Source organism: Calonectris borealis, unplaced genomic scaffold (genome assembly GCF_964195595.1).
Source record: "Calonectris borealis unplaced genomic scaffold, bCalBor7.hap1.2 HAP1_SCAFFOLD_315, whole genome shotgun sequence".
NCBI lineage: Eukaryota > Metazoa > Chordata > Aves > Procellariiformes > Procellariidae > Calonectris > Calonectris borealis.
In genome coordinates, this window is record NW_027441698.1 from 1 (window position 1) to 27,722 (window position 27,722).

The following is a 27,722-nucleotide window of genomic DNA, read 5'->3' on the forward strand; positions in this document are numbered from 1 at the left end:
GAACCCCCCTAAATAGGGGACCCCTAAAAAATGGGGGGACCCTAAAATGGGACCCTCAAAAAAAAAGGGGGGGGTAAACTGGGGGGGGGGGGGGGTCATCCATTTTTGGGGGCCCCCCCCTTAAGCCTTTTCTCCCCCCACAGCCCCCGGACTGCTGCTGCGACCCCCCCTCCGGACTCCCCAAAATCGAGGAAGGGGGGGGGGGCACCCCAAAACTGGGAGAAGGCCTCTCTAAAACTGGGAGGAGCCCCCCCAAAACTGGGAGGAGCCCCCCAAAACTGGCGGGAGCCCCCCCAAAACTACGGGGGGGGAGGGGCTTAACTACAGCGCCCCCCCCCCCCCCCCCCGAAGAGTCGCTGCTGGATTTTGGGGGGGGTCACGTGGGACCCCCCCATTGTGGAGGGGGCCCCCCCTATTTTTTGGGGGGAGTTCCCTCGGTTTTGGGGTCCCCTCCCCTCCCCCCCCCCCCCCAATTTATTTCGAGTTTTATTTTTTCAAGGCAATATTATAAATAAGAGTCTATATCGGCCCCTCCCCCCCCCCCGCAGGGGCGGGGCTTAGCGGGGGGGGCGGGGCTACCTGGGGGGTGGGGGGTGGGGAGTGGGGGTGCCCCTCGGGGCTTACTCCGAGGTTACTCCAGGGTTACTCGGGGTCTCTTCGGCTCCCGGGGGGGGGGTCCCCGAGGTTTCGGGGGGCTCCCCGGGGTGTGGGGGGGGGCTCCCTGGCGTGGGGGTGGGGCTTCCCGGGGTGGGGCTTACTCTGAGGTTACTCCCACTTTACTCCAGGGTTACTCCGGGGTTACTCGGGGTCTCTTCAGCTCTTGGGGGGGTCCCCGAGATTTCGGGGGGCTCCCCGGGGTGGGGGGGGGCTCCCCGGGGTGGGGGGGCTTACCCTGAGGTTACTCCCACTTTACTCCAGGGTTACTCCCACTTTACTCCAGGGTTACTCCGGGGTTACTCCGGGGTTGCTTGGGGTCTCTTCAGCTCCTGGGGGGGGGGTCCCCGAGGTTTCGGGGGGCTCCTCAGGATGGGGGGGCTTACTCCGAGGTTACTCCCACTTTACTCCGGGGTTACTCCAGGCCAGCTCCCCCTTTGCTCCGCGGCCGCTCCCGCCCCCCCCCTCCAGCCCCCGCTCGCCCGCTCCTCCTGGGTTACTCCCACACAGGGGGACCCCTCCCCCGAGGGTCCTTACTCCGAGGTTACTCAGTGCTTACTCCTTACTCTGGGGTTACTCATGGGCTCTTTACTCCGAGGTTACTCAGCCTTTACTCCGAGGTTATTTGGGAATTAACCCCTATCCACCCCTTACTCCGGGGTTACTCAGTGCTCCGAGCTTACTCAGCCCTTACTCCGAGGTTACTCAGTGCTTACTCCTTACTCCAGGGTTACTCCTAGGCTCCTTACTCGGAGTTTACTCAGCTCTTACTCCCAGGTTATTCGGGAATTAACCCGTATCCACCCCTTACTCCAGGGTTACTCAATGCTCCGAGCTTACTCAGCTCTTACTCGTGGTCAAAACTTACTCCAGGGTTACTCATGGGCTCCTTACTCTCAGTTTACTCAGCTCTTACTCCGAGGTTATTTGGGAATTAACCCGCATCCACACCTTAGTCCAGGGTTACTCACGAGAGCCTTACTCTGAGGTTACTCCGCCCTTACTCCCAGGTTAGTCGGTACTTTACCCCCGGTCAAAACTTACTCCAGGGTTACTCAATGGGCTCCTTACTCAGCGTTTACTCAGCCCTTACTCTGAGGTTATTTGGGAATTTACTCGTCTCCACACCTTACTCCTGGGTTACTCAATGGGTCCTTGCTCTGAGTTTCCTCAGCCCTTACTCCGAGGTTACTCAGTACTTACTCCTTACTCCAGGGTTACTCCTAGGCTCCTTACTCCAAGCTTACTCAGTTCTTATTTCGGGGTTATTTGGGAATTAACCCGTATCCACCCCTTACTCCAGGGTTACTCAGTGCTCCGAGGTTACGCAGCTCTTACTCCGAGGTTACTCAGTGCTTACTCCTTGCTCCAGGGTTACTCATGGGGTCTTTACACCGAGCTTACTCAGCCCTTACTCCCAGGTTAATCGGTACTTTACTTCTGGTCAAAACTTACTCCAGGGTTACTCAGTGGCTCCTTACTCCGAGGTTACTCAGCTCTTACTCCCAGTTTATTTGGGAATTAACCCGTATCCACACCTTACTCCAGGATTACTCACGAGAGCCTTACTCCGAGGTTACTCAGCGCTTACTCCGGGGTTACTCAGTACTTTACTCCTGGTCAAAACTTACTCCAGGATTACTCAATGGCTCCTTACTCCGAGGTCACTCGGCCGTTACTCACCAGTTACTCAGCCCTTACTGGGCGTTACTCGGCCCTTACTCACGGGTTACTCAGCCCTTACTCGGGGGTTACTCAGCCCTTACTCGGGGGTTACTCGGCCCTTACTCGGGGGTTACTCGGCCCTTACTCGGTGGTTACTCAGCCCTTACTCACGGGTTACTCGGCCCTTACGGGTTACTCAGCCGTTACTCACAGGTTACTCGCCCCTTACTCGGGGGTTACTCAGCCCTTACTCACAGGTTACTCGCCCCTTACTCACAGGTTACTCAGCCCTTACTCACAGGTTACTCGCCCCTTACCCGGGGGTTACTCGGCCCTTACTCACAGATTACTCAGCCCTTACTCACGGGTTACTCGGCCCTTACTCACAGGTCACTCAGAGGTCACTCCGGGGTCACTCCCCCCCCTCGCTCCGCCCACCCCCACCCTCCCGGCGCCTCCAGCATCGCTCAGGATTGGCCCCCTTCCCCCCCCCCCCCCCCGCGGGTCCCTATACGTACCGTGCGTGTATATATGTATATAAGGGGGCGGGTCTTTTTTTATATGCAGCATGAGATGCTCGTGGGCTCGGCCCCGCCCCCTATGGCCCCTATAGCGCCCATGGGGGGGGGGGGGGCGTAGAGCCTCTATAGTGCCTGGGGGGTGGGGGCTGAGCTGCTATAGCCCCCCCTGAGGGGCCATATGGACTGTATAGGGGGCTGCGCGTGCTCGTGGGAGGCCCTATGGATGAGGGGCGCCCGGGGAGGGGGGGAACATATAGCCCCTATGCTGTCCGGAGGGGTTCTCCTATGCTGGGGGGGGGGGTGTGTCGGTGCTATAATGCCCCACTCGGGGTCCCCTATAGCGCCTATGATGTCCTCGGTCAGGGTCCCTATGGCCCCCGGGGGGCCAGGGGGGATCTATAGGGTCTCTATAGGGTGAAGGGAGCCCTATAGCCCCTATGGGGGCCCGGGGGGGGGGGGGAGGGCGGGGTGCGAGACCCCATAGGGGAGCCCGTATGGCCCCTATAGTGCCCGGGGGGGGGGGCATACGGATCCTATACGTGCCCCCCCTCCCCCCCCCCGGGGAGATACGTCACGAGGGGAGGGGCAGGGGCGGGGCCGCGGCGTTTCGGCTGTACGGGACCGACCATTAAAGCCTCCCTGGGCCCGGGTGCCCGCGTCACCGCTCTGTGACCCCGCCCGCCCGGGGCCCCGCCCTCCGGGGCCCCGCCCCCCCGGGGCCCCTCCCACCCCCCCCACCCCCCTCCAGTGCGGCCGTTACCGCGTGCCTCCCCCCTCCCCCAATGGTCTCTCCCGCGCGCAGGGGGCGGGTCCCGCCGGCCGGCCAATGGGGCGGCGGTGCTGGCGTGACGCGGGGCGGGCGGGGGCGTGGCCGCTAGATAAGGCGGGGCGGGGCCGGGCGCGGCCGCAGTCTCGGCCGTTGGGCGCCGCTCGGGTGAGTCGCAGCCGCCGCCGCCTGTCGCGGCTCCCCCCTCCCCCCCCCCCCCCGCCCCCGGTCGCGATAGTCGCGGGGGGGGGCCGCGCCGCGCACGCGCCGCCCGCCGGGTCTCGCGCCCCCCCCCCCCCCCTCCCCTCCCCGGGCGCGTGGCGGGGGCGGGCGCGGCTCCGCGGGCGGGGGCGCGGGCGCGCGGGGAGGGGGCGGGGTCAGCGCGCGCGCGCGCGCGGGGCTTCGGCGCAGGCGCGGTGGGGGCGGGGCGCATGCGCAGAGCGCGGGGAAGCGTGGGGGGGGGAGGGGCGCTTCCGGGTGGCGCACGTGGCCGGGGAACCCACGTTGGCGCGGGGGCTGACGTCATGGGGGAGCCGCGGGAGTGGGGCGTCCCTGTGACGTCACGGGGAGGGGGACACACACACGTGGGGGGTCCCCACCGTGGTTGTGACGTCGGGGGGGCGCGTCAGGGGCCCCACCGGGGCAGTGACCCCGCCCCCCCCTTGGATGGGGGTTTCTTGCGCGGTTATGACGTCACTGGGGGGAACACACACGGGCGGGGGTCCCTATCGCGGTTGTGACGTCAGGGGGCAGCCACGTGCGGTCCCTACCGCGGGAGTGACGTCATGGGAAAGCCCCTTGGATGGGGGTTCCTTTCGTGATTGTGATGTCATTGGGGATACGGGGGGGGGGGGGGCACCGCGATTGTGACGTCAGGGGGGACCCAGCAGGGTACTGACGTTATGGAGATCTGTGTAGGGTGGGAGTTTGCTATGGGATTGTGACATCATAGGAAAACCGCGGGGCGGGATCCCCAACGGGGCAGTGACATCATAGCGAAGATGGGGCTGCTGGGTTGTGACGTCACTGGGGGGGGGGCGGAACGACACGTGGAGGGGGACAGGACGTGTGGGGTGGGGGGGTGTCCCCAGCTCAGTTGTGACATCATGGGGCACCCAAGTGAAGGGAAGGGTCCCGGGGCTGTGACATCACGGGGAGCTCTGCAGGCTGGGGGCTTCCCTGTGGGACTGTGACATCACTGAGGACTTACACGGGGGGGCGGGGAGGGCCCCCGTTGGGGTAGTGGCATCATGCGACGCCCCCGCAGGGTGGGCCGTGTTCTCTTGCATTGTGATGTCATCGCGGTGGGGTTTTTTATGAGGGTTGTGATGTCATAGAGGCCTTGGTGAGTTTCCCCACGAGGGTTGTGATGTCATAGGAGATCCTTAGGGTTCCTCACCAGGCTTACGATGTCATAGGGGATCGCTGAGGTTCCCTACCAGGGTTGTGACATCATGGAGGACCCCTGGGGTTTCCTGCCAGGGTTGTGATGTCATAGGGGATCCCTGGGGTTCCCCGCCAGGATTGTGACATCATGGAGAACCCCTGGGGTTCCCCACCAGGATTGTGATGTCATAGGGGATCCCTGGGGTTCCCCACCAGGGTTGTGACATCATGGAGGACCCCTGGGGTTCCCCACCAGGGTTGTGATGTCATAGGGGATCCCTGAGGTTCCCCGCCAGGATTGTGACATCATGGAGGACCCCTGGGGTTCCCCACCAAGATTGTGATGTCATAGGGGATCTTTGGGGTTCCGCACCAGGATTATGATGTCATAGGGGATCCTTGGGGTTCCCCACCAGAGTTGTGATGTCGTAGGGGATCCCTGCGGTTTCTCACCAGGGTTGTGATGTCATTGCGGATCCCCGGGGTTTCCCGCCAGGATTGCGACGCCATAGACGACCCACGCGGAGTGGGGGGGGCGGGGCTATGACATCACAGGGGAGCCCGCCGGGCGGGGGAGGGGGTCCCAGGGGCTTTGCAGCGTCGCCGTGGTCGCGCTGGGGATTCCCCACCCCCTTCCCCCGCCTTGCGCCATCGCTGCCAGGCTATGACGTCAGCGGGGGGGGGGGGGGGGGGGGGGGGCGGGGCCCGCCCTATGACCTCACTGGCGGCCCCGCCCCCCCAGGCATGGCGGCGGAGGAGGGGAAGCTCTTCGTGGGGGGGCTCAACTTCGACACGGACGAGCAGGGGCTGGAGCAGCACTTCAGCTCCTTCGGGCCCATCGCCGAGGGTGAGGCACCCCCCGGCCCCCCCGGGGGTCCCCCCAAAACCTCCTGGGTCCCCCCAAAATCTCCCTGGGACCCCCCAAGCCCCCTGGGACCCCCCAAAACCCCCCGGGACCCCCCAAAACCCCCATGGGTCCCCCCAAAACTCCCTGGGACCCCCCAAACCCCACGGGACCCCCCAAACCCCCCTGGGACCCCCCTAAACCCCCCTGGGACCCCTCAAACCCACCTGGGATCCCCCTAAAGCCCCCTGGGACCCCCGCAAAACCCCCCGGGACCCCCAAACCCCCCTGGGACCCCCCAGAACCCCCGGGACCCCCCAAAAACCCCCTGGGACCCCCCTAAACCCCCCTGGAACCCCTCAAACCCCCTGGGACCCCTCAACCCCCCCCGGACCCCCCTAAACCCCCCTGGGACCCCCCAAACCCCCCTGGGACCCCTCAAACCCACCTGGGACCCCCCTAAACCCCCTGGGATCCCCCAAATGCCCTGGGACCCCCTAAACTCCATGGGACCTCTCATATCCCCCCGGGACCCCCCAAAACCCCCCCAGGGGCTCCCAGTCACTTCTCAGGACCCCCTAAACCCCCCTGGGACCCCCCAAACCCACCTGGGATCCCCCTAAACCCCCCTGGGACCCCCCTAAAGCCCCCTGGGATCCCCCAAACGCCCTGGGACCCCCTAAACCCCATGGGACCTCTCATATCCCCCCGGGACCCCCCAAAACCCCCCCAGGGGCTCCCAGTCACTTCTCAGGACCCCCTAAACCCCCCTGGGACCCCCCAAACCCCCCTGGGACCCCTCAAACCCACCTGGGATCCCCCTAAAGCCCCCTGGGACCCCCGCAAACCCCCCCGGGACCCCCAAACCCCCCTGGGACCCTCCAGAACCCCCCGGGACCCCCCAAAAACCCCCTGGGACCCCCCTAAACCCCCCTGGAACCCCTTAAACCCCCTGGGACCCCTCAAACCCCCCCCGGACCCCCCTAAACCCCCCTGGGACCCCCCAAACCCCCTGGGACCCCTCAAACCCACCTGGGATCCCCCTAAAGCCCCCTGGGATCCCCCAAACCTCCTGGGACCCCCTAAAACCCCTGGGACCCCCCTAAACCCCCCTGGGATCCCCCAAACACCCTGGGACCCCCCAAATCCCATGGGACCTCTCATATCCCCCCGGGACCCCCCAAAACCCCCCCAGGGGCTCCCAGTCACCTCTCAGGACCCCCTAAACCCCCTGGGACCCCCCAAACCTACCTGGGACCCCCCAAAACCCCCCCAGGGGCTTTCAGTTACCTCTCAGGACCCTCTAAACCCCCCTGGCACCCCCCAAAACCCCCTGGGGCCCCTCAAAACCACCTGGGACCTGCCAACGCCCCCCCAGGGGCACCCAATCACCCCTTGGGACCCCCAAATCCCCCTGGGACCCCCCTAAACCCCCCTGGGACGCCCCAAACCCCCTGGAACCCCCCTAAACCCCCCTGGGACCCCCCAAACCCCCTGGGACCCCTCAAACCCCCCTGGGACCCCCAAATCCCCCCTGGGACTCCTCAAACCCACCTGGGATCCCCCTAAAGCCCCCTGGGACCCCCGCAAAACCCCCCGGGACCCCCAAACCCCCCTGGGACCCCCCTAAACCCCCCTGGGACCCCCCAAACCCCCTGGGACCCCTCAAACCCCCTGCGACCCCTCAAAACCATCTGGGACCCCCCAACGCCCCCCCAGGGGCTCCCAATCGCCCCTCGGGACCCCCAAATCCCCCTGGGACCCCCCTAAACCCCCCTGGGAACCCCCAAACCCCCTGGGACCCCCCTAAACCCCCCTGGGACCCCTCAAATCCCCCCGAGACCCCCAAATCCCCCCGGGACCCCCCTAAAACCCCCTGGGACCCCCTGCCCCAGGGTATTGGGGACCCCCGTGGGGCTGCTGGGGGGGATGGGGACGTTGGGGGGGGGGGCCTGACCCCCCACTGGGGACTTTGGGTTTGGGGGTACCCATGGATGGGGACCTTGGGGGTCCCTATTCCCCTGGGACCCCATTTGGGGGGGGTCCACCCATGGGTGGGGGTCCCCATCTCCTCCAGCACCCCATTTTATGGGGTGACACCCATGAGAGGGGATCCCCGTTCCCCTGGGACCCCATTTGGGGGGGGTCCACCCATGGGTGGGGGCTCCTTGTCTCCCCTGGGATCCCATTTTGGGGTGGGGTACACTCATGGGGGGGGGTCCACCCATGGGTGGGGGGTTCTTGTCTCCCCTGGGATCCCATTTTGGGGTGGGGTACACTCATGGGTGGGGGTCCTCATTCCCCTGGGACCCCATTTGGGGCGGATCCACCCATGGGTGGGGGTCCCCACCTCATCCAGCACCCCATTTTAGGGAGTGACACCCATGAGAGGGGATCCCCATTCCCCTGGGACCCCATTTGGGGGGGGTCCACCCATGGGGATCCCATTTTGGGGTGGGGTACACTCATGGGGGGGGGGTCCACCCATGGGTGGGGGGTCCTTGTCTCCCCTGGGATTCCATTTTGGGGTGGGGTACGCTCATGGGTGGGGGTGCCCACCTTCTCTAGGACCCCATTTTAGGAGGCTGACCCCCATGGGTGGGGGTCCCTGGGGGTCCCCATGTCCCTTGGGACCCCATTTTGAGGGGTACATCTATGGGTGGGGGTCCCCATTCCCCTGAGGCTCCCATTTGAGGGGGTGATACCCCTGAATGGGCGTCGCCATCTCCCCTGGGACCCCATTTTGGGGGGGTGCCACCTACGGGTGGGGGTCCCGGCCCCCCCTGACCCCCCCCACCCCCGCAGTGGTGGTGGTGAAGGACCGGGAGACCCAACGTTCCCGCGGCTTCGGCTTCGTCACCTTCGCCAACCCCGAACACGCCAGCGACGCCATGAGGGCCATGAACGGCGAGGTGGGGGGGTTCGGGGGGGTCCCTAAGGGGCTCTGGGGGGACCCTTGGGGGGCCCTGAGGGGCTCTGGGGTATTTCTGAGGGGGTTTGGGGGGTGTTTGGGGGTCTCTAAGGGGGTTTGGGGCACCCATAAAGGGGCTTGGGGGGCACTTGGGGGTCCGTAATGGGGTGTGGGGGGCTTTTGGGTGTTCCTAAGGGGGTCTGGGGGGGTCCCCAGGGGGAGCAGGAGACATTTGGGGGTCCCTAAGGGGGTCTGGGGGACTCTTGGGGGTCCCTAAGGGGGTCTGGGGCACCCATAAAGGGGCTTGGGGGGGCACTTGGGGGTCTCTAATGGGATCTGGGGGGCATTTGGGGGTGCCGAAGGGGGTGTGGGGGGGTCCCCAGGGGGAGCAGGAGGCATTTGGGGGTCCCTAAGGGGCTCTGAGGGACTCTTGGGGGGCCCTGAAGGGGTCTGGGGTATTTCTGAGGGGGTTTGGGGGGTGTTTGGGGGTCCCTAAGGGGGTGTGGAGCACCCATAAAGGGGCTTGGGGGGGCACTTGGGGGTCTCTAATGGGGTCTGGGGGGCATTTAGGGGTGCCTAAGGGGGTGTGGAGGGGTCCCCAGGGGGAGCAGGAGGCATTTGGGGGGCCCTAAGGGGGTCTGGGGGGGTCCCTAAGGGGGTGTGGGGCAGATCTAAGGGGATCTGGGGGCCTTTTGGGGGTGCCTGATGAAGTCTGGGGGGCTCCTAAGGGGGTCTGGAAGGAGCCTAATGGGGTCTGGGGGGCATTTGGGGGGCCCTAAGGGGGTCTGGGGGCATTTGGGGGGCCCTGAGGGGCTCTGGGGTATTTCTGAGGGGGTTTGGGGGGTGTTTGGGGGTCTCTAAGGGGGTTTGGGGCACCCATAAAGGGCTTGGGGGGCACTTGGGGGTCCCTAATGGGGTCTGGGGGGCTTTTGGGTGTTCCTAAGGGGGTCTGGGGGGGTCCCCAGGGGGAGCAGGAGACATTTGGGGGTCCCTAAGGGGGTCTGGGGGACTCTTGGGGGTCCCTAAGGGGGTCTGGGGCACCCATAAAGGGGCTTGGGGGGGCACTTGGGGGTCTCTAATGGGATCTGGGGGGCATTTGGGGGTGCCGAAGGGGGTGTGGGGGGGTCCCCAGGGGGAGCAGGAGGCATTTGGGGGTCCCTAAGGGGCTCTGAGGGACTCTTGGGGGGCCCTGAAGGGGTCTGGGGTATTTCTGAGGGGGTTTGGGGGGTGTTTGGGGGTCCCTAAGGGGGTGTGGAGCACCCATAAAGGGGCTTGGGGGGGCACTTGGGGGTCTCTAATGGGGTCTGGGGGGCATTTAGGGGTGCCTAAGGGGGTGTGGAGGGGTCCCCAGGGGGAGCAGGAGGCATTTGGGGGGCCCTAAGGGGGTCTGGGGGGGTCCCTAAGGGGGTGTGGGGCAGATCTAAGGGGATCTGGGGGCCTTTTGGGGGTGCCTGATGAAGTCTGGGGGGCTCCTAAGGGGGTCTGGAAGGAGCCTAATGGGGTCTGGGGGGCATTTGGGGGGCCCTAAGGGGGTCTGGGGGCATTTGGGGGGCCCTGAGGGGCTCTGGGGTATTTCTGAGGGGGTTTGGGGGGTGTTTGGGGGTCTCTAAGGGGGTTTGGGGCACCCATAAAGGGGCTTGGGGGGCACTTGGGGGTCCCTAATGGGGTCTGGGGGGCATTTGGGGGTGCCGAAGGGGGTGTGGGGGGGTCCCCAGGGGGAGCAGGAGGCATTTGGGGGTCCCTAAGGGGGTCTGGGGGACTCTTGGGGGGCCCTGAGGGGTCTGGGGTATTTCTGAGGGGGTTTGGGGGGTGTTTGGGGGTCCCTAAGGGGGTGTGGAGCACCCATAAAGGGGCTTGGGGGGGCACTTGGGGTCTCTAATGGGGTCTGGGGGGCATTTGGGGGTGCCTAAGGGGGTGTGGGGGGGTCCCCATGGGGAGCAGGAGGCATTTGGGGGTCCCTAAGGGGGTCTGGGGGACTCTTGGGAGTCCCTAAGGGGGTTTGGGGCACCCATAAAGGGGCTTGGGGGGGCACTTGGGGGTCTCTAATGGCGTCTGGGGGGCATTGGGGGTCCCTAAGGGGCTCTGGGGGGCACTCTGGGGGTCCCTAAGGGGGTGTGGGGGGGTCCCCATGGGGAGCAGGAGACATTTGGGGGGCCCTAAGGGGGTCTGGGGCACCCATAAAGGGGCTTGGGGGGCACTTGGGGGTCTCTAATGGGGTCTGGGGGGCATTTGTGGGGCCCTAAGGGGGTGTGGGGGGTCCCCAGGGGTAGCAGGAGGCATTTGGGGGTCCCTAAGGGGCTCTGGGGACTCTTGGGGGGCCCTGAGGGGTCTGGGGTATTTCTGAGGGGGTTTTGGGGGTGTTTGGGGGTCCCTAAGGGGCTCTGGGGGGCACTTGGGGTTCCCTAATGGGGTCTGGGGAGCTTTTGGGGGTTCCTAAGGGGGTGTGGGGGGGTCCCATGGGGAGCAGGAGGCATTTGGGGGTCCCTAAGGGGGTCTGGGGGACTCTTGAGGGTCCCTAAGGGGGTCTGGGGCACCCATAAATGGGCTTGGGGGGCACTTGAGGGTCCCTAATGGGGTCTGGGGGGCATTTGGGGGGCCCTAAGGGGGTGTGGGGGGGTCCCCATGGGGATCAGGAGGCATTTGGGGGGCCCTGAGGTGCTCTGGGGGACTCTTGGGGGGCCCTGAGGGGGTCTGGGGTATTTCTGAGGGGGTTTTGGGGGTGTTTGGGGGTCCCTAAGGGGCTCTGGGGGGCACTTGGGGTTCCCTAATGGGGTCTGGGGAGCTTTTGGGGGTTCCTAAGGGGGTGTGGGGGGGTCCCCATGGGGAGCAGGAGGCATTTGGGGGTCCCTAAGGGGGTCTGGGGGACTCTTGAGGGTCCCTAAGGGGGTCTGGGGCACCCATAAATGGGCTTGGGGGGCACTTGAGGGTCCCTAATGGGGTCTGGGGGGCATTTGGGGGGCCCTAAGGGGGTGTGGGGGGGTCCCCATGGGGATCAGGAGGCATTTGGGGGGCCCTGAGGTGCTCTGGGGGACTCTTGGGGGGCCCTGAGGGGGTCTGGGGTATTTCTGAGGGGGTTTTGGGGGTGTTTGGGGGTCCCTAAGGGGCTCTGGGGGGCACTTGGGGTTCCCTAATGGGGTCTGGGGAGCTTTTGGGGTTCCTAAGGGGGTGTGGGGGGGTCCCCATGGGGAGCAGGAGGCATTTGGGGGTCCCTAAGGGGGTCTGGGGGACTCTTGAGGGTCCCTAAGGGGGTCTGGGGCACCCATAAATGGGCTTGGGGGGCACTTGAGGGTCCCTAATGGGGTCTGGGGGGCATTTGGGGGGCCCTAAGGGGGTGTGGGGGGCTCCCCATGGGGATCAGGAGGCATTTGGGGGGCCCTGAGGTGCTCTGGGGGACTCTTGGGGGGCCCTGAGGGGTCTGTGGTATTTCTGAGGGGGTTTGGGGTTGTTTGGGGGTCCCTAAGGGGGTCTGGGGCACCCATAAAGGGGCTTGGGGGGCACTTGGGGGTCCCTAATGGGGTCTGGGGGGCATTTGGGGGGCCCTAAGGGGGTGTGGGGGGGTCCCCAGGGGGAGCAGGAGGCATTTGGGGGTCCCTAAGGGGGTCTGGGGGACTCTTGGGGGTCCCTAAGGGGGTCTGGGGCACCCATAAAGGGGCTTGGGGGGGCACTTGGGGGTCTCTAATGGGGTCTGGGGGGCATTTGGGGGTGCCGAAGGGGGTGTGGGGGGGTCCCCAGGGGGAGCAGGAGACATTTGGGGTCCCTAAGGGGCTCTGGGGGGCACTTGGGGGGCCCTGAGGGGTCTGGGGTATTTCTGAGGGGGTTTTGGGGGTGTTTGGGGGTCCCTAAGGAGGAGCTGAGACACTTGGGGGGCACTTGGAGGGGGCTGGGGGGGTCCCAGGAGAGGGCGAGGGTGTGGGGTGACCCCAATATCCTGTCCCCCCCCCCCCCAGTCCCTGGACGGGCGGCAGATCCGGGTGGATCACGCCGGGAAATCCCCCCGCGGCGCCCGGGGGGGCTACGGGGGGGGCCGGGCCCGGGGACGAGGCTACGCTCGAGGTACGGGGGGGTTTGGGGGGTCCTGGGGGGGGTCTTTGGGGGAGGTTATGGGGTGCTCGGGGCGTTTGGGGGGGCTTTGAGGGGCTCTTGGGTGCTTTTTTGGGGGGCTGGAGACGATTTTGGGGTGTAATTGGGTGCTTGGGGGGGTTTGGGGGGGCACTTAGGGGAGTTTTGGGGGGCTTTGGGGGGCTTTTGGGTGCTTGGGGTTTTTTTGGGGGGGCTGGAGGGGATTTTGGGGGGTAATTGGGTGCTTGGGGGGGTTGGGGGGGCTTTGAGGGGCTTTTGGGTTCTTTTTTGGGGGGCTGGAGGGGATTTTGGGGGGTAATTGGGTGCTTGGGGGGGTTTGGGGGGGCTTTGAGGGGCTCTTGGGTGCTTTTTTGGGGGGCTGGAGGGGATTTTGGGGGGTAATTGGGTGCTTGGGGGGGTTTGGGGGGGTGCTTAGGGGGTTGGGGGGGCCTTTGAGGGGCTCTTGGGTGCTTTTTTGGGGGGCTGGAGGGGATTTTGGGGGGTAATTGGGTGCTTGCGGGGGTCTGGGGGGGCACTTAGGGGGGTTGGGGTGGGCTTTGGAGGGGGGTCAGAAGAGATTTGGGGGGGCACTGGGGTCCCCCACTTGGGGGGGGACCTGGAAGGGTTTTAGGGGGGTCTGGGGGCTTTTGTGGGGACCCTGAGAATTTGGGGGGACTCTGGGGTTTCTTGGGGGGGGTGGGGGGGGTTCCCCCTGTCCCCCTGTCCCCCCGTCCCCCCCATCCCTAAATTTTGGGGGCTCCCCCCGACAGGAGGAGGGGACCGGGGCTACGGGGGCCGCTACGATGGGCGCAGCGGGGGGGGCTACGGGGGCTCCCGCGACTACGGCGGCCGGTGAGGAGGGGGGGGGGGCACCCATGGGTGCTGGGGGGGCTCCTGTGGGTGCTGGGGGGGGGGCACTGTGGGTGCTGGGGGGCTCCTGTGGGTGCTGGGGGGGTCCCTGTGGGTGCTGGGGGGCTCCTGTGGGTGCTGGGGGGGTCCCTGTGGGTGCTGGGGGGGGTCCCTGTGGGTGCTGGGGGGCTCCTGTGGGTGCTGGGGGTCCCTGTGGGTGCTGGGGGGCTCCCATGGGTGCTGGGGGTCCCTGTGGGTGCTGGGGGGCTCCTGTGGGTGCTGGGGGTCCCTGTGGGTGCTGGGGGGGTCCGTGGGTGCTGGGGGGCTCCTGTGGGTGCTGGGGGGGTCCCTGTGGGTGCTGGGGGTCCCTGTGGGTGCTGGGGGGCTCCTGTGGGTGCTGGGGGTCCCTGTGGGTGCTGGGGGGGCCCTGTGGGTGCTGGGGGGCTCCCATGGGTGCTGGGGGGGGCCCTGTGGGTGCTGGGGGGGTTCTGTGGGTGCTGGGGGGGGAAACTCCTGGGTGTTGAGGGGAAAGCAATGGTTTTTGGGGGGTCCTGAGGAATTTGGGGGGACATTTATGGGTATGGGAGGGTGTTGGGGTGGGGGGGGGCACCCATGGGTGCTGACACCCCCCCCCCAGGAACCAGGGGGGCTACGGCGAGCGCTTCCCCTCCGCCTCCTACCGGGACAACTACGACAATTGAGGTAGGGGCACGGTGGGGGGGGGGACACCCCCCAAAAATGGGGGGGGGATACCCTGGGGACACCCCCCCCACTCACACAGCCCCCCCAAACCCCCCCCACGCTCAAAGTGGAGGGGGGGGACACGACACCCCCCTACACCCCATTTTAAAGGGGGGGGGGGCCTGTGGAGTCTCATTATTTTGGGGGGTTCCCTGAGCCCCCCGAACCCCCATTTTGGGGGGAGGCACAGGGTCCCCTGCTCCCCCCCCAAATAACTTGAGGGGGGTTTGGGGGGGGGGGGCTCTGAACCCCCAAACCCCCATTTTTAGAGAGCTACAGGGTCCCCCGACCCTCCCCCCCCCCCCCCAAATTATTTTGTGCCTCTCCAAACCCCCATTTTGGAAGGGTTGGGGGGGGTGGGGTGTTACTGCTCCCCCCCCCAAATTATTTTGGGGTTACCCTACTACGTCCCCCATTTTGGGGGGTTGTTGGGATCCCTGAGCCCCCCCCAAGCTCCCATTTTGGGGTCCCTGACCCCCCCCAAATTATTTTGGGGGGGGTTTTGGGGTTCTCCCCCCCGCCACATCTTCTATTTTGGGGGGGGTGAGAATCCCTGAGCCCCCCCAAAACCCCCATTTTGGGGGGGGCAATGGTGACCCCTGATCCCCCCCCCGAATTATTTTGGGGGTGGTTTTGGGGTTCTCCCCCCCCACCGTGTCCCCCATTTTGGGGGGGGGGGTTGGGGTCCCTAAGCCCCACAAACTCCCATTTGGGGGTGTCACTGCCCCCCTCCCCCCAATTATTTTGGGGTCCCCCTCATATCCCCCATTTTGGGGGGTGTTGGGATCCCTGAACCCCCCCCAAACCCCCATTTTGGGGGGGGGTGTCTCTGAGTGCCCCCCCCCCCCCCCCCACTGATCTCCTTCTCATTCCCAGCTTGGACCCTCGGTGCTGGATTTCGGGGGGGCCCCCCGGACCCCCCCCCCGGGGTGGGGGGGGGGACGCACTGTCCCCTCCCCCCCCCCCCGGGCTATGGATGGACGCCGAGGGGGGGAGGGGGACAATGGTGGGGGCGGGGGGGGGGGGTGTGGGGGGGTGAAGGGGGGACCCCCCCAAATCTGTACTGCCCCAGGTCCTATTAAAGGTCGGACCCCCCCCCCCCCACAGTTGTGTCTCCTGCTTGGTCTCCTCTGGGGGGGCGGGGGGGGTGTTCCTGCTCCAAGGTGGCATCTCCAGGGGCTTCATGGGGTGACCCTGCTCCACCATGGGTCCTCCAGGGTTGGGTTGCAGCCACTCGGGGTGGTCCTGCTGCATCGTGGGTCCTCCAGGAGCTTCACGGTGGGGTTGTTCCATCAGGGGTTGTCCATGGGTTGTGGTCGTTGGGGGGTTTTGGAGGTCCACCATGGGTTCTCCATGGGTTTCAGTGTCCTGCTCCATCACGAGTTGTCTCTGGGTTCCAGTTTTTCTTGGGTGTTCTTGTTTCATCGTGGGCTTCAGTCCTCGCCGGGTGGTCCTGCTCCACCGTGGGATCTCCATGGGTGGGTTGCAGCCTCTTTTGGGTGGTCCTGCTTCATCGTGGGTTCTCCTTGGGCTTCAGTTCCTCTGGGGTGTCCCCGCTCCACCAGAGGTTCTCCATGGGCGTCAGTCCTTTATCCCAGGAGGTCCCCTCCAAGAATCCCTTAAAGAACTTCCCTGAGGTGTTGATCGTGGACTTCCCCCATATTCCTCAAGCTCATGAGTTCCACCAGGCCATGATTATGGCCCCACCCACCTTGACCTCTCCAAGAAGCTCCTCCGCGTTGGTGACCCCAACGATGGGGATGGCGCCCCACGAGTTCATGAACTTGAAAAACGATCCAACCGAATCATCCAACCAGCGAAGGTTCTCCTTCATCTTCTAGACAGGTAGATCCCACCTCACCCCAATCATCTGGATTCCTCGAAGAACGTCCCGTGATTGGACATTCGTGGGATGCCGTGGGGAGGACACCAGCCACGGAGCCAGAGGTTGATCTCCATGACGCGTCCCACCTCTGCCCGAGCCCTTGTCCTCGATGGCCAAGACGGAGGAGGTCACTAGGGTCCCCTCCACTTGGGTCCTCGTCACCTCCCCAGGGTTCTCAAGTCCTCCTTGATCTCACCCAGGTTCTTCTTCCCCGTCTGCCGCCACCACTGGGCTTTGTCCCTGCCCTGCCGCTGTCACCAGGGGGGTGACACGAGGTCCCCACGCCAGCGGGAGGTGACCACGGGGTGGCCATGAGGTGTTGGCAGAGGACAGGAACCCAACGCTGTCCTCGTGTCACCCCACGCTGGGAGCCGTGGTCCCCACCCGTGTCACCCAGGTCCCCGGTCACTCAGGTGGCACGGTGTCCCCCCCGTGTCACCCCATGACACCCGTGTCACCCGGGTGTCACCCCATGTGTCACGCTGTCACCCTCGGGGCACCCGTGCGTCACCCATTTTTAGGGACCAAACCCCCGTTTTTGGGGCCCAAACCATCATTTTTGGAGCCCAAACCCTCACTTTTGGGGCCCAAACCCCCATTTTTGCGGCCCAAATCCCCCTTTTTGGGGCCCAAACCCTCATTTTTGGGGCCCAAATCCCCCTTTTTGGGGCCCAAACCCTCGTTTTTGGGGCCCAAACCCCTCTTTTAGGGCCCAAACCCCCATTTTTGGGGCGCAAACCCTTGTTTTTTGGGGCCCAAACCCCCATTTTTGGGGCCCAAACCCCTCTTTTAGGTCCCAAACCCTCATTTTTGGGACCCAAAACCCCTCATTTTGGGGCTCAAAGCATTGTTTTTGGGGCCCAAACCTCTGATTTTTGGGGCCCAAACTCGTCTTTTAGGGCCCAAACCCCCGTTTTTGGCTGCCAAACCCCCCTTTAAGGGCCCAAACCCTCACTTTTGGGGCCCAAACCCCCATTTCTGGGGCCCAAACCCCTTTTTTAGGGCCCAAACCCTCGTTTTTGGGGCCCAAAGCCTCATTTTGGGGGCCCAAACCCTCGTTTTTGGGGCCCAAACCGTCTTTTAGGGCCGAAACCCTCATTTTTGGGTCTCAAACCCTCGTTTTTTGGGCCCAATCCCCCATTTTTGGGGCTCAAACCCTCGTTTTTTGCACCCAAACCCCTCTTTTAGGGCCCAAATCCTCATTTTTGGGGCCGAACCCCCATTTTTGGTGCCCAAACCCCCATTTTCGGGGCCCAAACCCTGTTTTTTGGGGCCCAAAGCCTCCTTTGCAGAGTCCAAAGCTCGATTCCAGGGTTGAACCCCTCCTTTTTCGGGCCGAAACCCTCATTTCTCGGGTCCAAACTTGACTTTTATCAGCCACGGCCTTTTTTTAAGGGCCCACGGTTTCCTTTTGAGGGTCTAAACCCTCATTTTAGGGCAGGAAGCCCCGTTTTAGGGTCCAAAGCTCCATTTATGGTGTCGAAAGCCTCAGTTTTACTTTCCAACGTCTTAGTTTTGGCTTCCAAAGCCTCATTTTAGGCTCCAAAGCGGCATTTTTAGGACCCAGGCAGGGTCGGAGCTGCATCCGGAGTGTGCGAGCCCTTGTTTTTGGGGCCCAAACCCTCGTTTTTGGGGCCCAAACCCTCATTTTTTGGGCCCAAACCCCCGCTTTTGGGCCCGAAACCCTTTTTTTTGGGGCCCAAACCCCTCTTTTAGTGCCCAAACCGCCATTTTCGGCGCCCAAACCGTCATTTTTGGGGCCCAAAACCCTCTTCTACGGCCCACACCCCTGTTTTTGCAGCCCAAACCTTTGTTTTTGGGGCCCAAACCCCCCTTTTTTGGCGCCCAAAGCCTCGTTTTGGGGCCCAAACCCTCATTTTTGGGGCCCAAACCCCTCTTTTAGGGCCGAAACCCACCTTTTACAGCCGAAACCCTTGTTTTTATGGCCCAAACCCCTGTTTTTGGGTCCCAAACCCTCGTTTTTGGGGCCCAAAACCCTCCTTTAGGGGTCAAACCCTCGTTTTTGGGGCCCAAACCCTCATTTTGGGGGCCCAATCCCCTCTTTTAGGGCCCAAACCCTCATTTTTGGGTCCCAAACCCCCTTTTTTGGGGCCCAAACCCTCATTTTTAGGCCCAAACCCTCGTTTTTGGGGCCCAAACCCTTCTTTTAGGGCCCAAACCCTCGTTTTCAGGGCACAAACGTGCGTTTTTAGGGCCCAAATCCCCGTTTTAGGGGCTGAAACCCTAGTTTTTGGGGCCGAAACCCCTCCTTTAGGGACCAAACCCTCGTTTTTAGGGCCCAAACCCCTCCTTTAGGGCCCTAACCCCCGTTTTAGGGGCTGAAACCCTTGTTTTTGGGTCCCAAACCCCTCTTTTAGGGCCCAAACCCTCATTTTTGGGTCCCAAACCCCCGTTTTTGGGTCCCAAACCCCTCTCTTAGGGCCCAAACCCCCATTTTTGGGGCCCAAACCCCTCTCTTAGGGCCCAAACCCTCCTTTGCAGAGTCCAAAGCTTTGATTCCAGGGTTGAACCCCTCCTTTTTCGGGCCGAAACCCTCATTTCTCGGGTCCAAACCTGACTTTTATCAGCCACGGCCTTTTTTTAAGGGCCCACGGTTTCCTTTTGAGGGTCTAAACCCTCATTTTAGGGCAGGAAGCCCCGTTTTAGGGTCCAAAGCTCCATTTATGGTGTCGAAAGCCTCAGTTTTACTTTCCAAAGTCTTAGTTTTGGCTTCCAAAGCCTCATTTTAGGCTCCAAAGTGGCATTTTTAGGACCCAGGCAGGGTCGGAGCTGCATCCGGAGTGTGCGAGCCCTCGTTTTTGGCACCGAAGCCCTTGTTTTTGGGGCCCAAACCCTCGTTTTTGGCGCTCAAACCCTTTTTTTGGGGCCCAAACCCCTCTTTTAGGGCCCAAAGCATCGTTTTTGGGGCCCAAATCCTCATTTTTGGCGCCCAAACCCCTTGTTTTTGGGGCCGAAACCCCTCTTTTAGGGCCCAAAGCGTCGTTTTTGGGACCCAACCCCCCATTTTTGGGGCCCAAACCCCTGTTTTTGGGGACCAAAGCCTCCTTTTTGGGGCCCAACCCCCTCTCTTAGGGCCCAAAGCCTAATTTTTGGGGCCAAACCCCCCATTTTTGGAGCCCAAACCCTCATTTTTGGGGCCCAAACGCCTCTTTCAGGGCCCAAATCCTCATTTTTGGGGCCCAAAACCTCGTTTATTTGGGCCAAACCACTCATTTTTGGGGCCCAAACCCTCGTTTTTGGGGCCCAAACCCTCATTTTTGGGCCCCAAACCCCTCTTTTAGGGCCCAAACCCTCATTTTTCGTGCCGAAATTCCCGTTTTTGGGGCCCAAACCCTCCTTTTTGGAGCCCAAATTCCCGTTTTTGGGGCCCAAATCCCTCTTTTAGGGTCCAAAGTGTCGTTTTTGGGGCCCAACCCTCATTTTTGGGGCCCCAACCCCTGTTGTTGGGGCCCAAACCCCTCTTTTAGGGCCCAAACCCTCGTTTTCGGGGCCCAACCCCCCATTTTTGGGGCCCAAACCCCTTTTTTAGGGCACAACCCCCCATTTTTCGGGCCGAAACCCTCATTTTTGGGTCCCAAACCCCCGTTTTTGGGGCCCAAACCCCTCTTCTAGGGCCCAAAGCCTCCTTTGCAGAGTCCAAAGCTTTGATTCCAGGGTTGAACCCCTCCTTTTTCGGGCCGAAACCCTCATTTCTCGGGTCCAAACCTGACTTTGATCAGCCACGGCCTTTTTTTAAGGGCCCACGGTTTCCTTTTGAGGGTCTAAACCCTCATTTTAGGGCAGGAAGCCCCGTTTTAGGGTCCAAAGCTCCATTTATGGTGTCGAAAGCCTCATTTTTACTTTCCAAAGTCTTAGTTTTGGCTTCCAAAGCCTCATTTTAGGCTCCAAAGCGGCATTTTTAGGACCCAGGCAGGGTGGGAGCTGCATCTGGAGTGTGCGAGCCCTCGTTTTTGGCACCGAAGCCCTTGTTTTTGGGGCCCAAACCCTCATTTTTGGGGCCCAAACCTGCATTTTTGGGGCCCAAACCCTCGTTTTTGGCGCCCAAATTTCCGTTTTTTCTCCCAAACCCTCATTTTTGGGGCCCAAACCCCTCTTTTAGGGCCCAAAGCATTGTTTTCGGCACCCAACCCCTTGTTTTTGGGGCTCAAACCCCTCTCTTAGGGCCTAACCCCCCCGTTTTAGGGCCGAAACCCTTGTTTTTGTGGCCCAAACCCCTGTTTTTGTGGCCTATACCCTCATTTTGGGGGCCCAAACCCACGTTTTAGGGCCGAAACCCTCATTTTGGTGGCCCAACCCACTCTTTTAGGGCCCAAAGCCTCCTTTTTGGGGCCCAAATCCCCGCTTTTGGGGCCCAAACGCCTCTTTTAGGGCCCAAACCCTCATTTTTGGGGCCCAAACGCCTCTTTTAGGGCCCAAAGCCTCCTTTTTGGGCCCCAAACCCTCGTTTTTGGGGCCCAAACCTGCGTTTTTGGGGCCCAAACCCTCGTTTTTGGCGCCCAAATTTCCGTTTTTTCTCCCAAACCCTCCTTTTTGGGGCCCAAACCCCTCTTTTAGGGCCCAAAGCATTGTTTTCGGCGCCCAAACCCTTGTTTTTGGGGTCCAACCCCCTCTCTTAGGGCTGAACCCCCCCGTTTTAGGGCCGAAACCCTTGTTTTTGTGGCCCAAACCCCTGTTTTTGTGGCCTATACCCTCATTTTGGGGGCCCAAACCCACGTTTTAGGGCCCAAACCCTCATTTTGGTGGCCCAACCCACTCTTTTCAGGCCCAAACCCACATTTTTGGGGCCCAAATCCCCGCTTTTGGGGCCCAACACCCTCTTTTAGGGCCCAAACCCTCATTTTTGGGGCCCAAACGCCTCTTTTAGGGCCCAAAGCCTCCTTTTTGGGGCCCAAACCCTCGTTTTTGGGGCCCAAACCTGCGTTTTTGGGGCCCAAACCCTCGTTTTTGGCGCCCAAATTTCCGTTTTTTCTCCCAAACCCTCCTTTTTGGGGCCCAAACCCCTCTTTTAGGGCCCAAAGCATTGTTTTCGGCGCCCAACCCCTTGTTTTTGGGGCTCAAACCCCTCTCTTAGGGCCTAAACCCCCCGTTTTAGGGCCGAAACCCTTGTTCTTGGGGCCCAAACCCCTGTTTTTGTGGCCTATACCCTCATTTTGGGGGCCCAAACCCACGTTTTAGGGCCCAAACCCTCATTTTGGTGGCCCAACCCACTCTTTTCGGGCCCAAACCCTCATTTTTGGGGCCCAATTCCCCGTTTTTGGGACCCAACACCCTCTTTTAGGGCCCAACCCCTCATTTTTGGGGCCCAAACGCGTCTTTTAGGGCCCAAAGCCTCCTTTTTGGGGCCCAAACCCTCGTTTTTGGGGCCCAAACCCCTCTTTTAGGGTCCAAATCATCGTTTTTGAGGCCTATACCCCCGTTTTTGGGGCCCACACCTTCATTTTTGGTGCCCAAACCCCCATTTTTGGGGCCGAAACCCCTCTTTTAGGGCCCAAAGCGTCATTTTTTGGGCCCAAACCCCCATTTTTGGGGCCCAAGCCCTAATTTTGGGGGCCCAAACCCCTGTTTTTGGGTCCCAAACCCCTCTCTTAGGGCCCAAAGCCTCCTTTGCAGAGTCCAAAGCTTTGATTCCAGGGTTGAACCCCTCCTTTTTCGGGCCGAAACCCTCATTTCTCGGGTCCAAACCTGACTTTTATCAGCCACGGCCTTTTTTTAAGGGCCCACGGTTTCCTTTTGAGGGTCTAAACCCTCATTTTAGGGCAGGAAGCCCCGTTTTAGGGTCCAAAGCTCCATTTATGGTGTCGAAAGCCTCAGTTTTACTTTCCAAAGTCTTAGTTTTGGCTTCCAAAGCCTCATTTTAGGCTCCAAAGCGGCATTTTTAGGACGCAGGCAGGGTCGGAGCTGCATCCGGAGTGTGCGAGCCCTCGTTTTTGGCACCGAAGCCCTTGTTTTTGGGGCCCAAACCCTCGTTTTTGGGGCCCAAACCTGCGTTTTTGGGGCCCAAACCCTCGTTTTTGGCGCCCAAATTTCCGTTTTTTCTCCCAAACCCTCCTTTTTGGGGCCCAAACCCCTCTTTTAGGGCCCAAAGCATTGTTTTCGGCACCCAACCCCTTGTTTTTGGGGCCCAACCCCCTCTCTTAGGGCTGAACCCCCCCGTTTTAGGGCCGAAACCCTTGTTTTTGTGGCCCAAACCCCTGTTTTTGTGGTCTATACCCTCATTTTGGGGGCCCAAACCCACGTTTTAGGGCCCAAACCCTCATTTTGGTGGCCCAACCCACTCTTTTCAGGCCCAAACCCTCATTTTTGGGGCCCAAATCCCCGATTTTGGGGCCCAACACCCTCTTTTAGGGTCCAAACCCTCATTTTTGGGGCCCAAACGCCTCTTTTAGGGCCCAAAGCCTCCTTTTTGGGGCCCAAACCCTCGTTTTTGGGGCCCAAACCCCTCTTTTAGGGTCCAAATCATCGTTTTTGAGGCCTATACCCCCGTTTTTGGGGCCCACACCTTCATTTTTGGTGCCCAAACCCCCATTTTTGGGGCCGAAACCCCTCTTTTAGGGCCCAAAGCGTCATTTTTTGGGCCCAAACCCCCATTTTTGGGGCCCAAGCCCTAATTTTGGGGGCCCAAACCCCCATTTTTGGGTCCCAAACCCCTCTCTTAGGGCCCAAAGCCTCCTTTGCAGAGTCCAAAGCTTTGATTCCAGGGTTGAACCCCTCCTTTTTCGGGCCGAAACCCTCATTTCTCGGGTCCAAACCTGACTTTGATCAGCCACGGCCTTTTTTTAAGGGCCCACGGTTTCCTTTTGAGGGTCTAAACCCTCATTTTAGGGCAGGAAGCCCCGTTTTAGGGTCCAAAGCTCCATTTATGGTGTCGAAAGCCTCATTTTTACTTTCCAAAGTCTTAGTTTTGGCTTCCAAAGCCTCATTTTAGGCTCCAAAGCGGCATTTTTAGGACCCAGGCAGGGTCGGAGCTGCATCTGGAGTGTGCGAGCCCTCGTTTTTGGCACCGAAGCCCTTGTTTTTGGGGCCCAAACCCTCATTTTTGGCGCCCAAACCTGCGTTTTTGGGGCCCAAACCCTCGTTTTTGGCGCCCAAATTTCCGTTTTTTCTCCCAAACCCTCCTTTTTGGGGCCCAAACCCCTCTTTTAGGGCCCAAAGCATTGTTTTCGGCACCCAACCCCTTGTTTTTGGGGCTCAAACCCCTCTCTTAGGGCCTAACCCCCCCGTTTTAGGGCCGAAACCCTTGTTTTTGTGGCCCAAACCCCTGTTTTTGTGGCCTATACCCTCATTTTGGGGGCCCAAACCCACGTTTTAGGGCCGAAACCCTCATTTTGGTGGCCCAACCCACTCTTTTAGGGCCCAAAGCCTCCTTTTTGGGGCCCAAATCCCCGCTTTTGGGGCCCAAACGCCTCTTTTAGGGCCCAAACCCTCATTTTTGGGGCCCAAACGCCTCTTTTAGGGCCCAAAGCCTCCTTTTTGGGCCCCAAACCCTCGTTTTTGGGGCCCAAACCTGCGTTTTTGGGGCCCAAACCCTCGTTTTTGGCGCCCAAATTTCCGTTTTTTCTCCCAAACCCTCCTTTTTGGGGCCCAAACCCCTCTTTTAGGGCCCAAAGCATTGTTTTCGGCGCCCAAACCCTTGTTTTTGGGGTCCAACCCCCTCTCTTAGGGCTGAACCCCCCCGTTTTAGGGCCGAAACCCTTGTTTTTGTGGCCCAAACCCCTGTTTTTGTGGCCTATACCCTCATTTTGGGGGCCCAAACCCACGTTTTAGGGCCCAAACCCTCATTTTGGTGGCCCAACCCACTCTTTTCAGGCCCAAACCCACATTTTTGGGGCCCAAATCCCCGCTTTTGGGGCCCAACACCCTCTTTTAGGGCCCAAACCCTCATTTTTGGGGCCCAAACGCCTCTTTTAGGGCCCAAAGCCTCCTTTTTGGGGCCCAAACCCTCGTTTTTGGGGCCCAAACCTGCGTTTTTGGGGCCCAAACCCTCGTTTTTGGCGCCCAAATTTCCGTTTTTTCTCCCAAACCCTCCTTTTTGGGGCCCAAACCCCTCTTTTAGGGCCCAAAGCATTGTTTTCGGCGCCCAACCCCTTGTTTTTGGGGCTCAAACCCCTCTCTTAGGGCCTAAACCCCCCGTTTTAGGGCCGAAACCCTTGTTCTTGGGGCCCAAACCCCTGTTTTTGTGGCCTATACCCTCATTTTGGGGGCCCAAACCCACGTTTTAGGGCCCAAACCCTCATTTTGGTGGCCCAACCCACTCTTTTCGGGCCCAAACCCTCATTTTTGGGGCCCAATTCCCCGTTTTTGGGACCCAACACCCTCTTTTAGGGCCCAACCCCTCATTTTTGGGGCCCAAACGCGTCTTTTAGGGCCCAAAGCCTCCTTTTTGGGGCCCAAACCCTCGTTTTTGGGGCCCAAACCCCTCTTTTAGGGTCCAAATCATCGTTTTTGAGGCCTATACCCCCGTTTTTGGGGCCCACACCTTCATTTTTGGTGCCCAAACCCCCATTTTTGGGGCCGAAACCCCTCTTTTAGGGCCCAAAGCGTCATTTTTTGGGCCCAAACCCCCATTTTTGGGGCCCAAGCCCTAATTTTGGGGGCCCAAAGCCTTGTTTTTGGGACCCAACCCCCCCATTTTTGGGGCCCAAACCCCTCTCTTAGGGCCCAAACCCTCCTTTGCAGAGTCCAAAGCTTTGATTCCAGGGTTGAACCCCTCCTTTTTCGGGCCGAAACCCTCATTTCTCGGGTCCAAACCTGACTTTTATCAGCCACGGCCTTTTTTTAAGGGCCCACGGTTTCCTTTTGAGGGTCTAAACCCTCATTTTAGGGCAGGAAGCCCCGTTTTAGGGTCCAAAGCTCCATTTATGGTGTCGAAAGCCTCAGTTTTACTTTCCAACGTCTTAGTTTTGGCTTCCAAAGCCTCATTTTAGGCTCCAAAGCGGCATTTTTAGGACCCAGGCAGGGTCGGAGCTGCATCCGGAGTGTCCGAGCCCTCGTTTTTGGGGCCCAAACCCCACTTTTAGGGTCCAAACCCTCGTTTTTGGCGCTCAAACCCTTTTTTTGGGGCCCAAACCCCTCTTTTAGGGCCCAAAGCATCGTTTTTGGGGCCCAAATCCTCATTTTTGGCGCCCAAACCCCTGTTTTTGGGGCCGAAACCCCTCTTTTAGGGCCCAAAGCGTCGTTTTTGGGACCCAACCCCCCATTTTTGGGTCCCAAACCCCTGTTTTTGGGGACCAAAGCCTCCTTTTTGGGGCCCAACCCCCTCTTTTTGGGCCCAAAGCCTAATTTTTGGGGCCAAACCCCCCATTTTTGGAGCCCAAACCCTCATTTTTGGGGCCCAAACGCCTCTTTCAGGGCCCAAATCCTCATTTTCGGGGCCCAAAACCTCGTTTATTTGGGCCAAACCACTCGTTTTTGGGGGCCAAACCCGCATTTTTGGGGCCCAAACCCCTCTTTTAGGGCCGAAACCCACCTTTTACGGCCGAAACCCTTGTTTTTGTGGCCCAAACCCCTGTTTTTGGGTCCCAAACCCTCGTTTTTGGGGCCCAAATTCCCGTTTTTGGGGCCCAAACCCCTTTTTTAGGGTCCAAAGTGTCGTTTTTGGCGCCCAACCCTCATTTTTGGGGCCCCAACCCCTCTTGTTGGGGCCCAAACCCCTCTTTTAGGGCCCAAACCCTCGTTTTCGGGGCCCAAACCCCCATTTTTGGGGCCCCAAACCCCTTTTTTAGGGCACAACCCCCCATTTTTCGGGCCGAAACCCTCATTTTTGGGTCCCAAACCCCCGTTTTTCGGGACCCAAACCCCTCTTCTAGGGCCCAAAGCCTCCTTTGCAGAGTCCAAAGCTCGATTCCAGGGTTGAACCCCTCCTTTTTCCGGCCGAAACCCTCATTTCTCGGGTCCAAACCTGACTTTGATCAGCCACGGCCTTTTTTTAAGGGCCCACGGTTTCCTTTTGAGGGTCTAAACCCTCATTTTAGGGCAGGAAGCCCCGTTTTAGGGTCCAAAGCTCCATTTATGGTGTCGAAAGCCTCAGTTTTACTTTCCAACGTCTTAGTTTTGGCTTCCAAAGCCTCATTTTAGGCTCCAAAGCGGCATTTTTAGGACCCAGGCAGGGTCCGAGCTGCATCCGGAGTGTCCGAGCCCTCGTTTTTGGCACCGAAGCCCTTGTTTTTGGGGCCCAAACCCTCATTTTTGGGGCCCAAACCCTCATTTTTGGGGCCCAAACCCTCGTTTTTGGCGTCCAAACCCTCGTTTTTGGCGTCCAAATTTCCGTTTTTTCTCCCAAACCCTCCTTTTTGGGGCCCAAACCCCTCTTTTAGGGCCCAAAGCATTGTTTTCGGCGCCCAACCCCTTGTTTTTGGGGCTCAAACCCCTCTCTTAGGGCCTAAACCCCCCGTTTTAGGGCCGAAACCCTTGTTTTTGTGGCCCAAACCCCTGTTTTTGTGGCCTATACCCTCATTTTGGGGGCTCAAACCCACGTTTTAGGGCCCAAACCCTCATTTTGGTGGCCCAACCCACTCTTTTCAGGCCCAAACCCTCATTTTTGGGGCCCAAATCCCCGCTTTTGGGGCCCAACACCCTCTTTTAGGGCCCAACCCCTCATTTTTGGGGCCCAAACGCGTCTTTTAGGGCCCAAAGCCTCCTTTTTGGGGCCCAAACCCTCGTTTTTGGGGCCCAAACCCCTCTTTTAGGGTCCAAATCATCGTTTTGGGGCCTATACCCCCGTTTTTGGGGCCCACACCTTCATTTTTGGTGCCCAAACCCCCATTTTTGGGGCCGAAACCCCTCTTTTAGGGCCCAAAGCGTCATTTTTTGGGCCCAAACCCCCATTTTTGGGGCCCAAGCCCTAATTTTGGGGGCCCAAACCCCCATTTTTGGGGCCCAAACCCCTCTCTTAGGGCCCAAAGCCTCCTTTGCAGAGTCCAAAGCTTTGATTCCAGGGTTGAACCCCTCCTTTTTCCGGCCGAAACCCTCATTTCTCGGGTCCAAACCTGACTTTGATCAGCCACGGCCTTTTTTTAAGGGCCCACGGTTTCCTTTTGAGGGTCTAAACCCTCATTTTAGGGCAGGAAGCCCCGTTTTAGGGTCCAAAGCTCCATTTAAGGTGTCAAAAGCCTCAGTTTTACTTTCCAACGTCTTAGTTTTGGCTTCCAAAGCCTCATTTTAGGCTCCAAAGCGGCATTTTTAGGACCCAGGCAGGGTCCGAGCTGCATCCGGAGTGTGCAAGCCCTCGTTTTTGGCACCGAAGCCCTTGTTTTTGGGGCCCAAACCCTCGTTTTTGGGGCCCAAACCTGCGTTTTTGGGGCCCAAACCCTCGTTTTTGGCGCCCAAATTTCCGTTTTTTCTCCCAAACCCTCATTTTTGGGGCCCAAACCCCTCTTTTAGGGCCCAAAGCATTGTTTTCGGCGCCCAACCCCTTGTTTTTG

General features: G+C 60.7%; 2 protein-coding genes across 3 annotated transcripts; both read left to right on the forward strand.

Annotated features, from left to right (window-relative positions):
- Positions 1–785: 785 nt before the first annotated feature.
- Positions 786–3,484, forward strand: LOC142077592 (uncharacterized; the record flags this gene model as incomplete). Its single annotated transcript, XM_075139527.1, has 3 exons — positions 786–1,354; positions 1,977–2,317; positions 2,599–3,484. Coding segments are annotated over 3 exons (1,172 nt in total), but the record flags the coding sequence as incomplete, so codon positions are not given.
- A 247-nt stretch (positions 3,485–3,731) lies between these two features.
- LOC142077591 (RNA-binding protein 3-like) lies at positions 3,732–16,131 on the forward strand. 2 transcript variants are annotated; one of them, XM_075139524.1, is made up of 7 exons: positions 3,732–3,774; positions 5,735–5,839; positions 8,642–8,748; positions 12,695–12,800; positions 13,577–13,658; positions 14,293–14,357; positions 15,273–15,405. In XM_075139524.1, exons 2-6 carry the CDS (start codon positions 5,737–5,739, stop codon positions 14,354–14,356), a joined length of 462 nt encoding a protein of 153 aa, XP_074995625.1. In that variant the 5' UTR covers positions 3,732–3,774; positions 5,735–5,736; the 3' UTR covers position 14,357; positions 15,273–15,405. The 2 variants fall into 2 exon arrangements, with proteins under 2 accessions (XP_074995625.1, XP_074995624.1); XM_075139523.1 differs by lacking the exon at positions 13,577–13,658 and having other exon boundaries at positions 15,273–16,131.
- Positions 16,132–27,722: the final 11,591 nt, after the last annotated feature.